General features: G+C 43.2%; 2 protein-coding genes across 7 annotated transcripts in view; one reads left to right on the top strand and one right to left on the bottom strand.

Moving 5' to 3' along the window:
* LOC143152271 (cytosolic carboxypeptidase 1) overlaps window positions 1-15,962 on the top strand; it is a 29,938-nt gene that overhangs the window by 2,493 nt on the left and 11,483 nt on the right. For 4 of the 5 annotated variants that reach the window (XM_076322198.1, XM_076322199.1, XM_076322195.1 and 1 more), the window contains exons 2-14: window positions 931-1,079; window positions 2,902-2,984; window positions 3,510-3,621; window positions 3,787-3,929; window positions 4,017-4,161; window positions 4,247-4,378; window positions 4,516-4,659; window positions 4,763-4,934; window positions 5,202-5,268; window positions 5,490-5,665; window positions 5,809-6,424; window positions 6,546-7,055; window positions 7,228-7,406. In XM_076322198.1, the coding sequence (XP_076178313.1) occupies window positions 931-1,079; window positions 2,902-2,984; window positions 3,510-3,621; window positions 3,787-3,929; window positions 4,017-4,161; window positions 4,247-4,378; window positions 4,516-4,659; window positions 4,763-4,934; window positions 5,202-5,268; window positions 5,490-5,665; window positions 5,809-6,424; window positions 6,546-7,055; window positions 7,228-7,406 (2,628 nt within the window). Of the gene's footprint in view, window positions 1-930; window positions 1,080-2,729; window positions 2,833-2,901; window positions 2,985-3,509; window positions 3,622-3,786; window positions 3,930-4,016; window positions 4,162-4,246; window positions 4,379-4,515; window positions 4,660-4,762; window positions 4,935-5,201; window positions 5,269-5,489; window positions 5,666-5,808; window positions 6,425-6,545; window positions 7,056-7,227; window positions 7,407-15,962 lie in introns of those variants that run through there. The other variant, XM_076322200.1, reaches the window with a different exon arrangement.
* On the bottom strand, window positions 7,495-14,405 carry Nw (narrow). Of its 2 annotated transcripts, none has more exons than XM_076322201.1 (4): window positions 14,072-14,405; window positions 11,260-11,617; window positions 10,542-10,697; window positions 7,495-9,431 (listed from the first exon to the last, which is right to left on the bottom strand). In XM_076322201.1, the coding sequence occupies exons 1-4, from the start codon at window positions 14,118-14,120 to the stop codon at window positions 8,717-8,719; spliced, it is 1,278 nt and encodes a 425-aa protein (XP_076178316.1). In that variant the 5' UTR covers window positions 14,121-14,405; the 3' UTR covers window positions 7,495-8,716. The 2 variants fall into 2 exon arrangements, with proteins under 2 accessions (XP_076178316.1, XP_076178317.1); XM_076322202.1 differs by having other exon boundaries at window positions 9,298-9,431; window positions 10,535-10,697.

Below are 15,962 nucleotides of genomic sequence, written 5' to 3'. Positions count from 1 at the left end.
GCCAGATTATCTAGAAAAAAGGAAGAATGAAAGGATGGCGAGCGACTCAACATCGTATTGCTAAACAATAGAGATTTGGTTCCTAAAGGATTTGGTTAAAGATGCCGGGGAGTATTGTGAGAAACCATGTGGCGCATACACTAGAATGTTTAGAACGTAAAGATTTTTCTCGTATAGGAATTACAAGCAATTGTTATTTTTTTATACATTCAATAATTATTGTAGAATTGCGTGTATACACTTAAACTGGACATACTGTATATGTTTCCAGGGAACCTATCATGATATTTCCTTCCAAGTTTAGACTGTCTACAATTTAGAACAAAATATTTTATAAACGTAAGCGTGCAAAATTTAGAAATAATAAGACAAAAGGCATTCATTTCGTATTAAAATCAGATTTTAATTTTTGATTACTGTAAAATAACACAGAAAACTTTAATTAAACCTACAATTTATTTCGAATAAGTTCATCTTTGTTTCGTTGAGATACTCTAAAAATTCAAATTTTTGTGAATATTTATCACTTCGGTAAGAGTCTCGACAGCCTTTACGAGTGAGGCTTAAAATAGCTTGACGGTAAGAGGATTAATGCACGATCAAGTTATAATTGCTAGCAGTTAACGTCGAAAAAGATTCCCTTTTTTGTTATTGCAAAGATTATGACTCGATAGGCTCGAAGAAATTGATTATTTTTTCATTAATACTGATCGATTCGTTACGTATGGAAAGATCGTTTCTCACAATGAGGAAGATCGTGAGAATTTTTTGTTAATCTTTTGCATAGCTTTTTCGTAGTAGTAACTTGCATGGTTTTCGCTAGGTTGTAACGATATGCTTGGTGTTTGTTTTGCAATACATAATAATCGTGTTCTGGATCGCTTTACTTCAACCGATAACTGAGCTTTCATTGTTCGGTTCGCGGTTTAGTGTGATGTCACCAAGCAATAAAAGCGCTGACGAGGCTATAAACGATGCGTTGTTGGAAAAGCTCAGAAGTTGCGCGTCCAAGCCGCAGGAGGCCAGCGATACGTTCAGGAACATCGCTGCCAAGATCCATGCTCGTGTTATATCCTCAGGTAACTGCTTTTTGCATCCTTTTTTTTTTCTAGAACATATTAGATGATAAAGGAGTTCGACGCACATTGAGAATTATTTTTCTCGCGAACAAGTTTTTTCTTCAATCGTTGTTCCGTTTAAAACTATAAACGATCACCGTGCACTGGTCTCGAATGCGGGAGAGAAGTTTTAAACGAGTCGAAACAGATTGGACACTTTAAGACGAGCTCGTGCCGTTAAATTGCTATTTTTATCGCGAACGTTGGCTTCCATTTCATCGGACTAATCACCAGAAACTTGCACAATTTAATACTCGTACCGTATCGCGTTCGCGTCGCGGTACCGAACACTCGACATATTTCCGTTTCGTGAATACCATACATTTTGTAATTCTTTTCCGCGTCGCAACAGCAACCGGACTAATTTGCGTCTGCACGAACTCTCGTGGAGCGAAAACGACGAACACTCTCGTCGACAAATCGAACAGGTTTGCAAATGTATCACGTAAAAGACTAGCATGAACGATGACTTCGCTTTATTGTATTCCCGGCTAGACGGAAAGTAGCGAAATTTAAATCCAGCTCACTTTCATATATAACTCGTTTTCTCTGTTCTTACGAAACTCGTTCTACTTACCTTTGTTCGGGTTAAAAAAAATACGATATTTGGATTCGTCAAAAGACAAAATAATCGAATAGTTTTCCAGGGACGTTTACGATACACGCGTACCGGTTTAATTATGCTTCCGCACGCGACTAGATTATCTTCTATTGATAATCGAAACTGTATTTCAGTAATGTGTAAATTTAGAAACAGTTTTATTTCCGCGAGTCTCAAATACGCGCTATCGACGTATGCTCGTGATTTGGATTAACAGTGTCGTGCCGCGTCGACGACCGTTTATCATGTGGGTGATAGGCATTGGCGAACAGGTGTGCGAACAGTGGAGTACGTTAGGCGTCATTCGTTATTTTCGAAAAGCCGGCTATCCCGTCGGTCGGTTACATAAGGACTTTCAGTGACGCTGATGGATTGTTTGGACGCCATCCAAGGGACCACAAAGCCGAACAATACCATCGTTCGATCGTCCCGATGAATTGCGGTCGTGCCAATTTGATAAGGACTTTCTGTCTCGTTGTCGATGCTTCAGCACAACCGAAAACCCGCGGTAAACGCAATGTCGTTGCTCTGACTCATCGTTTCTCACATGACCGAGTAGGTCTTTGTCTGTGTCGCAATAAATTTGCTGATTGTCACGTTCTAATCGTTGTATGCAGTTTCTTTTGAATATCCTATGTACACTGTCGTATCATGGCTCGAGTATATCAATGCTTGAGAAAATAGCTCGACTTTTAAAACTCCGAGTATTTCGAGAAGCGTTTGCGGTGGCAAACTGCTCGGTCAACCTCTTGGCATGAAATATCAATGTCCAGTTTTTTGTGGATAGTGTTCATGGCATTGAGAACGATTGGCCTTGTGTCAAGTCTGAAACGGGAGCCGTGCATTTCGCCAATCCGCAATACGCTTTGGTATCGCATGGAGGGCATTGTTACTCGCACCTGTTTGCCTCATTATTTATAATGACAGAGATGTGAAAACGTTTAATAACAAGAAATTATGTACAACTGCATATAAACTGCGTTGCATCATTATTTTAGCGCAGTCCGTTGTACGAGTTCGCACGAAGAAATAGATAACAATTCGTTCCTAACTCTTTTCTAATATAAATCGCGCGATTCTTTTGGTTCTAACCCAATTTGCGTGGAATTTCAAGTATAGAGAAATTGAAAATTCTTTGCCGAGTGATTGTAAATCATGCTTATAATAATCATTATTTTTTAGATAGACGAATACGCGAGCGTACCTTGGAAAAATTATGGCGCAAGAATTCCGGGGCGATGGAAATATTCATTACGACGCTGGAGGTTGGTAAATCTTAACTTTTAATCAAGGAATCTTTTGTTCTCCTTTTATCACGGTCATTTACTTCCACCGCGAACGAGTGTTAATCGCTGCTTTCATTGTGGTCGAAATTTTTAAGAGGCGTGATCGAGAGTCGTTGTTTTTGAATTTCGACGTTTAATCGACACTTTGTGGATCCAATTAAGCGCGTGGATAACCGCGTCACGATCAACGTTGTCTGCACGAAATGGCGTGGTTAGGTCGCATCAATGCGAGCGGACCCCGTTGTCTATCTTGTCCACAGAGCTTCCCACAGCATGCAAAACTAGAAATCCGTTCGTTCCATTTTCGGATAAGTGTTGCACGCACGTAGCCCGGAATAATTATCCTCGGAGCATTTGCGCGCGTCTGCTACATGAATCGCGAACGCTCGAGTATGTTCAATCAACCCGTTTCGAGTAATTTATGTTACAGTTTTTTAACAAATTTCTTTCTCGTTCTATCTTTTGAAAAATTATGTTTTTCGAAGGAAAATTTGTTGATTACAGAACTGCAAGGATCACATGATCAACTACAGTATCGCCTGCATAATCCACGAATGTATATCACCTCGTTTCACCAGAGGGAAATCCAAAGGGAACAAAACCAAAAGTGCCACAAGTAATAGCAATTTCTAACTTCGAACAAGTTAATATTCTTTGTTTGAGCAATACCGGTCGAGCAACTTGTAGTGACCGTACGATGTTTAGAAATATAGATCGTATGGATGTTTAATAAGTGAACTGTTTGCAATTGATCGATTCCACAATTTGTTATCGTTTACAGAGTCCAGCAGCCGAATGGCGGTGATGCAGTTGATCAATTTAGGTATCACGCAAGTCCTACTTAAGCTTTTAATTAACCTGCAACACGCGGACACTATTTCGAGCGAAGTCCTTACGCAGGAAGTGCTCTGGATTTTGAGTCAGGTATAGATTTTGCGAAACGAAGACTTCGTTTTCATTTATTATAATCTCTGAGGGCTTATCGTGATCTTCTTTTAACAAAAATTGTAGATAGCCCAAAGGGACCAGAAGTTCGCTTCAAAGGTGAAACTGTTCAATACCGTAAAAGTGTTCCACACGTTTCTAAAGCAGTATTACAATAACTGCAAGACTTTGTTGCCTTTGTTGCTAATCGTAAAGTGTCTTGCCAGAAACTGTGAGTAAACTCAATGTGCTTTCTTTCCCATGTCCTCTTAATGCCTTCGTCGTATTTATTTAAACGATATTCTTTCCTGGATTAGCATTCTCTCTTCAAGTGTTGGTGAAGGACGGGATCGTCAGCACGTTGGAGAAAACATTCGTTTCCGTCGGTTACACGCCTCACCTAAAACTCAAATCTTTGTTTGAATGCTTCAAGTATTTAACAACCAGCAGTAAGTAAACTATAGCGAAGAAATAGTGAAACGTATTCCTAGCATTATACGTGGGTCTATTACGTATCGGTAAATTGAACTGTAACGAGTTAAATATAACGGAGTTAATCTATCTATAAAATGTACTTGTCTTGTAGAATTGTGTTGCACGAAATTCGTGAAAGTGGGGATGGTACATCTTCTGATGAGAATTTTTGAAAGATGGGAACGATTCGACGGGCAGATGAGGCTGAAAATCTGCAACTGCGCTCTGATCACGTTGCAGCACCTCTGCGTCATAAGTGAGTTTATTGGTCGACTTTTGAACTTGTGAAGTACGATAATATCTAACGAGAAGTTGTTTTCGATGATTTGCCATTATATTTGTCTTTTCGTCCATTTCAGAAGCTGGAAGAAAGGCTATCAAGGCGAACAATGGTCTGCAAGTACTCTACCGGTTCTGCAGCAACTGTCCAGAGGAAAAGGCTTACGATTGTCTCTTGTCACGCATATGTGGTATAATCAATCAATGTTTGGAGAAGAAAGAGTTGCCAGTACCCGAAATGTCTCCGGCAAGGTGAACGAAACTTTCAAGGTCGCTCCGAATCGATCGATATTATTTGTACAAGAAAGAACAAAGCGCGAAGAATTTGTATTAATAGGTTTACATTTAGAAATTAATTTTTCTAGAAGCTACATAGGACTTTAATTATACGTTAAACTGTGTCTACACCGTTCTTCGCGCTGAGGACTGAATCAATTGCACGATGTTAGAGGAGAAATTAAATGCAAATTATATGAGATTGAAGAAACACGATTGTAAATACTTGTCAAATTCTTGTAGATTCGTGTTACCGGAGTCGAATGTGAGACCAAACAGCGCTGAAAGCGGTAGCGACATCGACAGCCAGGTGCGTATTTTTGTCGAACGGAATGATGTAACGCGTGAAACGTAACGCTTAAATACGTTGCGTGGCCGTGCAACATTGTGCGTGCATGCCTCAGGTGCGAGAATTTTTTCACTGCGTGGAACCGGCGTTAACAATTTTCGCGCTTATGGATTTAATCGCGTCGAAAAAGAAAATTCTACAAATGATATTTACGTATATAAGATACATGGATATTTGTTAAGGCGAACAGCGTGGCTTCTCTCGGGAGACTGTATAGCGACCTTGATTCCGGGGACGATGAAGAGAGTCAGAATTCAAGGTCGAACGACATGTCTATGCACGCAGCCGACGAAGTGGACGAGTGTAAATTCTTTGCGGGTGTTTTTACATCGCAGAGATCCGAAGAGGATCTCAACGAGTATGTCAACAATATTCTTACGGCAGCAATTTCGTTTAGCCAATAATTCTTCTTTACCACTAAGTGCAAAATAATCAAGCGATGTCGCTTACACGTCAACTTTCCCTTTGGTAAATCTTCTGGTGGTGTTTCTCATTGGCTAGGTACAATATCTTCTTCAAGGAACTGGGTAATCTGCAGTTTCAAGTTTGTCTCTCCAAGTCCTCGACGGAAAAGTTGATCGATTCGGTCGACGCTGCGGAGGAGGATAAATTGAACTTGCGTTGCACAAAAAATGGCAAGATGTTCGCGAAGGATTCAACGAAAGACGGTACGGGCAAGAGTCAAACAGGAAACGGTAGTAGGCCGATCAAAGTATTCGACAACATGCCTTCGAACATGACGGATCAGCAGGCGTACTGCGTGGTGGCGAGCAGAGTGAAAAGTGTCATCAGTTTCGTGAAGGTCGCTTACCCGGATCTAGTTGGAGGCGACGGTCTCGGCAAAGAAGAACCGTTGAACAACAAAGACAGGTGGGTCTGTCGTTCGAAGCTCCTCACGTGTGTGGAACGAGGCCTTCACGGTGGTACAGCGATGCAAGAGGTGGTATACGATCTCGATGCTGTGGCCGCCAACAATGTCTCCGTGGACGTTCAAGTTTCGGGCGATAACGCTTTGTGCAACTGGGACGAGAACAGGATAGGAAAGCGGATCGGCGACGTAAAGTGCTTGCACTTTGAGTCTAGATTCGAGAGCGGTAATTTGAGGAAAGCTATTCAGGTAAAAAATTCTATGAGCGTTTAAACGGCTTCGATAAAACACAATGCAATTAAACCAAAGATCCGTTACTTCTGTTTCGCGGCAAATCTGCATCGTTTCTTTCCAATCCGTTTCCTCGCAGATAGGCCTGAGAGAGTACGATCTTATTCTGACACCGGACGTGAACAGCGGCTCTAGGCATCAATGGTTCTACTTCGAGGTCTCGAACATGGAGTCGAATCTAACGTATACGTTCAACATCATCAACTGCGAGAAAGCAAACTCGCAGTTCAATTTCGGCATGAAGCCGATCCTTTTCAGCGTGACCGAGGCTCAGATGGGTAGACCAGGTTGGGTCAGGGTCGGCACAGATATTTGTTATTATCGAAACTGTTATCAACGACCGACGAAGGGGAAAAATTACTTCACGACTTCGTTCACGGTGTCATTTCCACACGCGTACGATGTCTGTTACCTGGCGTATCATTTTCCGTACACGTATAGCCAGTTAATGAGCAATATCTGGAAATGGACCAAGAGGGTTCCTCCAAACACTTACTTCCGCGCGGAAACTTTGTGCGAGACTTTGAACGGGAACGAGAATCCTCTTTTAACCATTACGTCTCTGGATTCGAAAAATAACCCCATACAGGTGAGTTTTGAACTCAAAGAGGGAATGTAACGCGTGCTAAATAAATTTATAAATTAATTCTAATCTTTAACACTTCTGATAAGACGTCGGTTTTACTCGAACAATGTTAATCTTAAAGTCTTTGCGAGCATAAATATATTTGAAAATTAAATTATATTTTTCCATTTTCCAGAATCGTAAGGTGATATTTCTTACGTCAAGAGTTCATCCAGGTGAGAGTAACGCTTCTTGGGTGATGCATGGAACTCTAGAAGCCCTTCTAAGCAACAATTCCTGCGCGTCGACCTTACGCGATGACTATGTGTTCAAAATCGTGCCCATGTTGAACATCGAGGGAGTGGTGAACGGTTGGTGAGTGAAAGAAATCATTGTTACAAAAAAGTTTGTCTCATCTGCGAGCTATAAATCTTGAAGCATGAGAGAAATTGAATTTGGTACCTTAAGAATGTATTCGTACCTTTATTAATATTCAATTACACAAGTTACACATTCGCGCCGTGTTTACGCAATGATATTCAAAAATTCCATGTGTCGATGACTTATAGCAGTTAGAGAACCATTTCGAGATGTCGAACTGCGCATATACCGATTATCGTATATCCGGATGACCGAAACGTTGCGATTCAATAGCTTCTTTCATCGATAACAACGCCCGTCTCACATTCTTCAAGTCCTGATCCTTCGATCTTGTTTAAATATTAACAGTAGTCGAATCGAACGTGTTTGCTCGAATTGTTGCTTAACTCTGTTCAACATTTAAATGAAAATCAACGGGAACGGGAAACGAGTCGATCGACTACGAAACGTTTCGTCTTGCAAATGTACGAGTAACGTTAACTAAGATGATTATTTCGATATGTATGAAGTGGCGCTGACGGACCCCAACCCTACACCAATAATGATTCCACTTAGCCTTACTAACCATAATAGTTCTCCGTACGTTTCTCCCTTTTTCTAACTTAATGCCTGAGATCCCACGCAGACCAGTTCTCACGTTCGTGTTATCATCTACGAGCTACGAGTGAATAGCTAATAGCTAACGATACGTATTCCAATAGAAGGCGATTGAAGAATAGAAGAATCGATTAGGACGCAGATACGCGACATGTCCGCCAGTGCCACAGGTGTGCGATTACAGATCGAATTTAATGGTCGAGTAAATGCCCTTGTGATAACGATGTCGGCTGTTGTCGAAGATTGTCGACAGGAGGAGATCCGAATTAAATTTTCAATTCTCTCTCTCTCTCTCTCTCTCTCTCTCTCTCTCTTTCGTAAACAATCGTACAGATTTAAAAAAACGCTAAAACATACATTCAGGTATCATTGAATTTAATTTGAAACGAAACAATATTCCCTTTCGTATTCTGAATCGTTTCGAACGACTTCGGAGCCTCCTTCCAATGCCGACGAAAATGCTTAACGAGTCGTACGTGACGGAAAAAGATCCAACGAGCACTACCGATAAATTCCTTAAATCAGGGTGAATGATGAGCGATGATTGGCGCGTGTAGGATCCAACGCTACGCTAGCGGCTGGTTTCCTCGCGCAATGTCACGATATACACACGATAACGTACATAATACATATCTAGTTCCTCGAGAATCTCCCTTGCTTCACTTATCAACGAATAACGCGACGATGCCTAAAGGGTTTGTAAAGCGTTACTTGGACGGAGGGTCTAATACTTTGCCGTTGGTGCGCACTTTTATGTTGTACCTGTAGGCCGGTTCCGCCTCTGGCAGGATCGTGCTGCTGTCGTCGTCCTGATCCTTCATCATTGACGACTCGGCCGCCTCCGGTTGGTCGTTCGCGTAGTAATCCTGGACGCTGTCGTAAGGCCCAACCGTGTGAGCATCCTCGAGCCCGTTGTTAGGCGACTCGGTCTCGGATTTCCCCTCGAAGTAGTCCGGTGACTCTCGATGCTCGACTTTCATGTCAGAAGACGACCGAAGGGAGGAACGGTGAACTTCCCGGGTCTGTAGGCCCTCGAATACATTGTCTTTTCTAGCCTGGGGAGCCGGACTGTCAGTGAAGAGGCTCGCAATGTCCGGAAGATGATCGGGCCTGGTATTGTCCAGTTCAGCGTTCGTAGGCTCTTCGTGGTCCTCGGTGACGGCGGGCGAGGACGTCGACAGCGTTATCGGTTGTTGCTGTCGCTTGTCAGATGCGGGAACGGCCGTAGTAATCAGCCTGCTGACGACCGGGTCTTCAGGTAATTTTTCATCGATGGAGCTGTCCTCTTCCGGTGTTGCGTTCTCGTCGATGGCGCTATTGTCCTGGGTCTCGTTGTTTTTGTTGACGTTAGTTTCCTCGTGATCGTCGACCTGGTCGTCGCTGGCTGGCGCCGAGGTGGTTGTTATGTAGGGTCTGCGATTTCTGTAAATTTGCGGAATATTTCAGGGGAGTTTATCGCTGTGTCGTTCTCGACGTTGAAGCCATAGATCTCCAAACGAGGAAGAACAGATTTCCTTCGTTTGTAGCAGTGCTGTCCAAAGTAATAGAGCGCGTAGAGGGAATCAAGGTTGCGTAAGGGGGGCCCCGTTTGTGGACAGCACTGGTTTATAGTATAGAAAGAATTGTATTTTGATTTATTAGGAATAAGTGAATTTAGGATAGAAAAGTGTAATGGTGAATTGTTGTGTTTGTGGTGTATTAGTGGTGTTAGTCGCGTGTGACTATTAAAAGCATTATTGGCGATAAAGAAGTCTGGAACCACTACCGATATAGTTCGATATTAGTGCAGCATGACTATTTGAAAAGATCAAATTGTATTCGATATGTAGGGACTAGTAGCGTCCACACTTTTTCATATGTGTGTGTATGTGTGCGTGCATGTGCGTTGTGTGGTGTATCTGTTGACATTTGCGAGAAGCGAGAGAAAGCGTTATTAATTACAAGCTGCGTTGTATTATTGTATTTCATTTTCGTCGTATCGTATTAATATCACCGATAGTAAGCGAGTATGTACGTTCGAACGACACCAAAAGATGTACTGTTTCCCAAGTACCCAATCTATTTTACTTTCCAACTCGGACTACATTAATTCAATAAAAGGTTATTTTCCGTTTCGTATAACTGCATGGAGAAAAAAACTTTCCACCGATAGGCTACCGATCTAGTCAATTACCAGGCTAATTAATTTACCAAACAAAGAAGTCTTATTTGCAATTATTGCACTTGAATCAAGATTTTGATTTGCATTCGAAGAGACCTCAATGTTTCGTAAAACTCTTTGAGCAGCTAAAAATTCCTGGAGTATCAACCCCCGAGCACTTTACAACCCATAATCGCGTCCGTGTGGGTCGATAGCGTCACCGTTTCCTTTGCATATCTTATCGGTTTCTACCGTTTAACATTTTTTTGTCCGTGCACCATCGAGATTCACCTTGCAAGAACACGTTGAAATCCTTCGATAGTCTTATCTGTCTATCTCTCTCTCTCGGCAGTTTCGTGTATTTTTGTGACAAGTATTATCTCACCTCTTACCCCTGAGTCGCAGAGACTGGAATGCTGCCGTAGTTGTAGTAGTAGCATCTTGTTTGCTCGCAAATGAAGTCCTTAACCAGAGTGCAGTCTTGTGCTTCCCAGGCTAACGTGGGCGCTGCCATTGCGACGCATCCGTCGGCGCTGCCACTGTCCCCGCTGCAACGAGAAAAGTTCCGAATCAGAATTTAAATTGCACCGTCTCAAAGTCGTTTACCGATTCGATGCACGCGCCTTTCATCGGAGGCGTGGATCGCGGAAGGGACGTTGACAATTATCGTTCGTGATAATTAATTGCTGCCCGAGCTATTGTCTCCGTGCGCACGACACGAAGATACTTGAATTTACTTTTTCCCAAGACACTTATGTCTGTCTTTGCGCGCTAGTCCTTTGTCGTTTAGCTTCCGGTTCTGACAAGACTTTTGATTCTTTGGTTACGATCGCATTATTTATGCGCGTGGCGAAGAGTACTTAACGTAATTCAGTAAGACGCGAACAAATTGTTCAGCATTTCGAAGGTTGCAAAGATTTTCTCAGACGGTAGGACTCTGCGATGAGATCCTTGATTACTCTGCACAATTTTGCGGAACGCGAGAGGTTATTTAAAGATCCTTGGAGAACGCTTGAACGGGGATTCGATCCAATGCATTGAAATATCTTCTTAATGGACGAGACGGAGAAGTTTATCGTCAATAAAGATTTTATGGTTTCAACTCATTACCTTTCACGCGCTACTCGTTGAGGCTCTGTGCCAGGTGGAACGTCGGCGGGTCTGTTGCCAGGTCGCCTCAACATGTAGTCAAAGGTGGCGTTGAAGGGCAGACCCGTACTCATCCACAGGAACATGTCCGTGCCCAACTTATTGCCCGATGTCCAGAAATCGTACTTAACATAACCGGCATTCTTCAAGTACTGCGTCATCGTGTCGGCTTTTTCTTTTGTCTCGAAGGAGGCCAGCTGAAGACCCAGGGAACGACAGTATTGGTAAGCCAGGAAATAGTTCAGTTCAGGGCTGTAGGGATTCATCCTTGACACAAAGTACTGTACGCCATCCAGCTGGATCGTTGTGATTCTTTGAGCTGAAAATTGATGCAAACAAATGCAAGTAGATAATTTACATCATCGATCTGGAACGACAGCTGCCCATTATAAAAGGGTTCATTTATGTAGGTATATTGAGCGAGTATTTTATACTCGATTAAACGAGTACTACAAATGTACGAGTATTTATATTGTCTACTTTTCAACACTTCCATGTACGTGTTACAATATTCTCGCGTTATATATCTTAATGAATTCAAATTCTATTAATTAAAAAATTGGAGCGGGTCCAGTTGACGCCAATTACGACGCGAATCGTGCAACATACATACGCATAAAGATGTTGGTAGCACGATCGTTATCCATTGTGTTTAAAAAATATGCGATAATATTTTAAGAATATTCTGTGATCTATCTTTCGACGTAATTCAAAATTAAGTATTTATTCACACTCCAATAATTTTCTTTGTCAAATATGCCTGCTTTGTCGAATATGTATTGCGGGGAACTAAACAGGTGTTTCTTCGATTCAACTGTTACAATGCGATCGATCGATTGTCACGAGCCTCTAACAAAACCGGATGAATAAAGAAGGAAATTCCTTTCTCGCTGGTGTATTATCTCACCGAAGCACGTCTCCGTCGTTGACTTCCGACCAGACCACAAATGGCAGCCACAGACGCGGGAAAAATCGTCCCGTGAATTCTAATCCGCCCAGTATACTATTTCAGTATCGTTGCGTGGAACCGTTACTCCCAACAACGTGTGCAAATAATTGCGTTTATTAATTTACAGACGCGTCTCACCAACCAAAAGTCAAATGTACACGACCTGTTTAGAAACATTATTTTCATTTGTATTTAATTTGGTCTCCCAACGTTCCGAATAATCGCTCTGTATCGAATCTAGCTTCGAGACGCTGGTTGTAGCGATCACGGTGAAAAAGAATGTTGTTTAGAGAATTATACCGGACACTCGATAGCGTCTGGTTTAACGCGCGCGCGCACAGCTTCGAATCATTCCCTAACACAATTTTAATTTACCTTCGGTTGTGTACGCTTCACCGACGCCGTTCGTTTTAGTTGGCTTCACAATGACTCCGTGCGTTATGAGAAGCGCCGTGTTCACACGATTCAAACACCGTGTGTGCGAGTTCATTGAACTTCTACGGCTATTTGGTTAACTGTACTTATGAATTATGACCCATTTAGGCCTCTGTATAGCCTCGGGACGACGAGTCTCCCTATTAATTTCAGGCCTCTGCTCGGCACATAAGAATGACCTCGAGTTTTGAATAAAATTTATGCGCGAACCTGCAATGTGTCGGTGCTAAAAATATTCCCGTGAAGCGAAGGCGGTTACGTTGCTACGAAAGAAAAATCAGTAATGGGAAATTTATACCGTTCGATGCTCGAATTTCAATTAAAATTTACAGGCTAATTTTTCTTCGAAACAGGATGGGGAAAAAATTCGTTCTCCGAAGAAAAAAGTGAAACGTGGGTACGAGAGTGAACGTTTCGTAGCGTGTCGAGGAAATCGTGCGAAAGAAATAAAATTGTGTCGAGTCTTTATAGGGTGCATCTGGTGTAAAAATGTTCTGGATCGTGAAGTCGGCGGCGCAGGTGGTGGTAAACGACCTGAAGGCCTTGAGACGTTTGCCGCTAGTGTTCCCGCGAAAGACGACGTCTGGTTAGACCCTACCAGATGCAATTTCATTCACGAATTATACCACTCGCATCGTAATTAACGATGCTTCGATGGTAATAAGCCGGCGTTAGTCGAATACTCGGTCGAACATGAAATATAAAAATGTTTAAGAAAATAGTCTACGAATCGTTTCGAAAATGTAACTGTGATAAAATAGAGCAATATTTAAGGAATTAACGCGACAACGAAACATTTTTTGATCGTCGAATTTTCTGCTCAAATGATCGAACGATGAAACGATTCTACCGATTGGGGAAAGTTAATGGAAAAAAATCTTTTGCTCGAAGTAGCACCAATGGTCACGAAGATACGGATCGAGAAGGATGAACGAATGATCTTGAAGTTGCGTGCGTGATCAGTGACGGCGCGTTTCCTCTTCGGGCTTTGAATACACCGGACGTCAGTGTCAACGTTTAGACAGGGAAATAAGAGTACAAGGAGAGTGCATGTCGTCGAACAAAGAATCTCCGGAAAACACGAAAAACATCGACGCGCGCGTATCTTCGAGTAAGAGGAGATCGTTCCTCTCGGTACGTTTCCAAAGTCATCGAGCGAAAAATAGAGGGAATTTAAAAAATCCAATAGACTCTCCGCAACTAGAACTAACAACCGTCTCGCATATCACAGTTGAGTTCATCGTACGTAAAAGATTCTATTAAAAGCAAAAGTAAACTAAGGGCGAATCCACGGATACCCATGGGATCCAGCATCGGATCGATGTCCAATTTCAACGGTTGGTCGAACGATTTTCTGTACTCTACAAAGGTGAAGAGAATACTACTAACCTGAGGCGAAGGCCGCGACGGCCAGCAGCATCAGCAGAGCGATCTTCATGTTGCCGTGTGTCGGTTAATCGATCAAGCAGCCGTTTCCGTTTCCGACTCTCGGAATACACCGGATGTTAGTGTTAGGGTCGCGTTCTCGAACTGGCCTCGCGCTGCGCCGTGGGCCCCCTTAAGAGTCTTCTGCCCGGATCCCGGAGGAGGGGGTCGTTGAAGATGATTCACTGGCCAACCTAGAGCAGGACGAGCGAGCCCGCGAAGGGACGCGGGCGCGAGTGGGATAGCGACAACATATCGACGGGGGATATGAACCGATCCAAAATGTAATGGACTTTTGTTTCAGCCGGTGCAAAAAACCCGCAAGGTGACGAGGTCGTAAAAAAGAACGGAACCAGAACGAACACCGTCAGCCCGGAGTGTTCGAGAGGACGGTGGCAGTGCGTTCGTTGACTCGACTCCACGCGCTCGAACTTTGCTCTCGTAGGAACGTTTCGGACAGTCCCGAGGATAGGAATCCAAGTTCGGCGAGTCGTTGGACCGAGTCGAGTGTTCGCGGGTGATCGTACGATGCCGATACCGTTCAAATATGGACAAACGATTCGAGGAAGCTTCCGACGTCAATTGCGAACAACCTCGAGTCATTTTTTTCTATTCAGTCTCCAAGTATTTTACGAAATAAACGTATCGCGCGACAAAGGAGAAACTATCGTTCCTGCACTCGGTCGAAACGAGATTGAAATCGTTAGTACCGCGTTTCGTGATCGGTCGAATCAGGAAGAAGACCCGAACATGTTCGACGCATTTTGAGAACGGAGAACGAAGAAGTCCGAATTTAGTTTACGGGACGTAGATCGTTTGTTGCTGGAACTCCTCGCTCCGTGCTATTTGGAGTGCCGGTGCTTCGCTATTAATAACGTAGCTCTGTCATTTAGTTTGTTTTACGTTGAACGTCGCGGTCGATGGAATTTCGCATCGGCGTCTCTTCACGGTCCTCATCGTCCTCAATGGAATTGTATCGACGGCGTGGCGCAAAAAGACCCCGGCTTCAAGGTAGACTTCATTTCTGAGCGTGCCTGCAAGCTCCGCATACCATCCATCAAAATCTCTGTTCTCCATCGTAAACGATGTCATCGGTCGGCGATTAACGATGTTATCTTCGAAGCTGTCGCCGAGGGACGTGAATCGAGGCTCGAACAACCTCGTGAGAATCAATATCAGGCATCTCCCGGTAGGACTTGCGTGTAACGACATCGTGGCCATTTTCTCCTGGACATTACTTTAGATTTACTCGAATTTCTTCGACAAGAATTTCCCTGCGCCATGATTTAACACCATAAATTTCATCGGTTCGTGTTAATTACTCAAATTGGCTGTCGCGATGGCGGTCGAAGAGCATTACGGGAACCATCCGTACGTTCAATATATTGCACGGTGATCGAAGTGACGGTGGAATCTCCCTGAAAGTCGGTACGCTGGTTGTGCAGGGGGTTTGAACCGGTTCCCTTGTTAAGCCTTTGGCGCCGTCTATTCTTATTCCCTCGGTCTTTCCGTGCTTAGTTTTTTTCACCACCGGCATTGACCGGCCCCCATTAAGAGAGGTATCTTCGATGTCTGAAAAATCATATAATCGTTTTACAATCGTTTAAATACATCCAGCTAATTTTTACCGCGTTTAATACGCACCTGTATTCGATGGAGCATCTCCGTTTTAAGCGTCCACGTTTTGTACGCGCTAATTATCCCAATCCGGCCGAGTCCGCTAGTAGAGCGTACCATTTACGATACCGTGAAGATACTTGAAATCTTGGCTTGTAAAGAATGATTTTCATCTTAATGCTTTGGTCCGATGTTAGCACCTTAATGCACTATAGCAGCCACGACCACGCCGGATGAG

Source organism: Ptiloglossa arizonensis, chromosome 10, assembly GCF_051014685.1.
Source record: "Ptiloglossa arizonensis isolate GNS036 chromosome 10, iyPtiAriz1_principal, whole genome shotgun sequence".
Classification (NCBI taxonomy): Eukaryota; Metazoa; Arthropoda; class Insecta; order Hymenoptera; family Colletidae; genus Ptiloglossa; species Ptiloglossa arizonensis.
The sequence above is the reverse complement of the archived record's forward strand: the minus strand, read 5'-3'. Positions and strand labels throughout refer to the sequence as shown.

Bases quoted from the DNA above. Each gene is read 5' to 3' on its own strand.
- Nw (XM_076322201.1), bottom strand. From the start codon at position 14,120: ATGAAGATCGCTCTGCTGATGCTGCTGGCCGTCGCGGCCTTCGCCTCA. The intron at 11,618-14,071 runs GTTAGTAGTATT...ATCAATTTTCAG, and splicing joins CGTCGCGGCCTTCGCCTCAG to CTCAAAGAATCACAACGATC. The intron at 9,432-10,541 runs GTAAGAGGTGAG...GCAAATTTACAG, and splicing joins CCAGTCTCTGCGACTCAGGG to AAATCGCAGACCCTACATAA.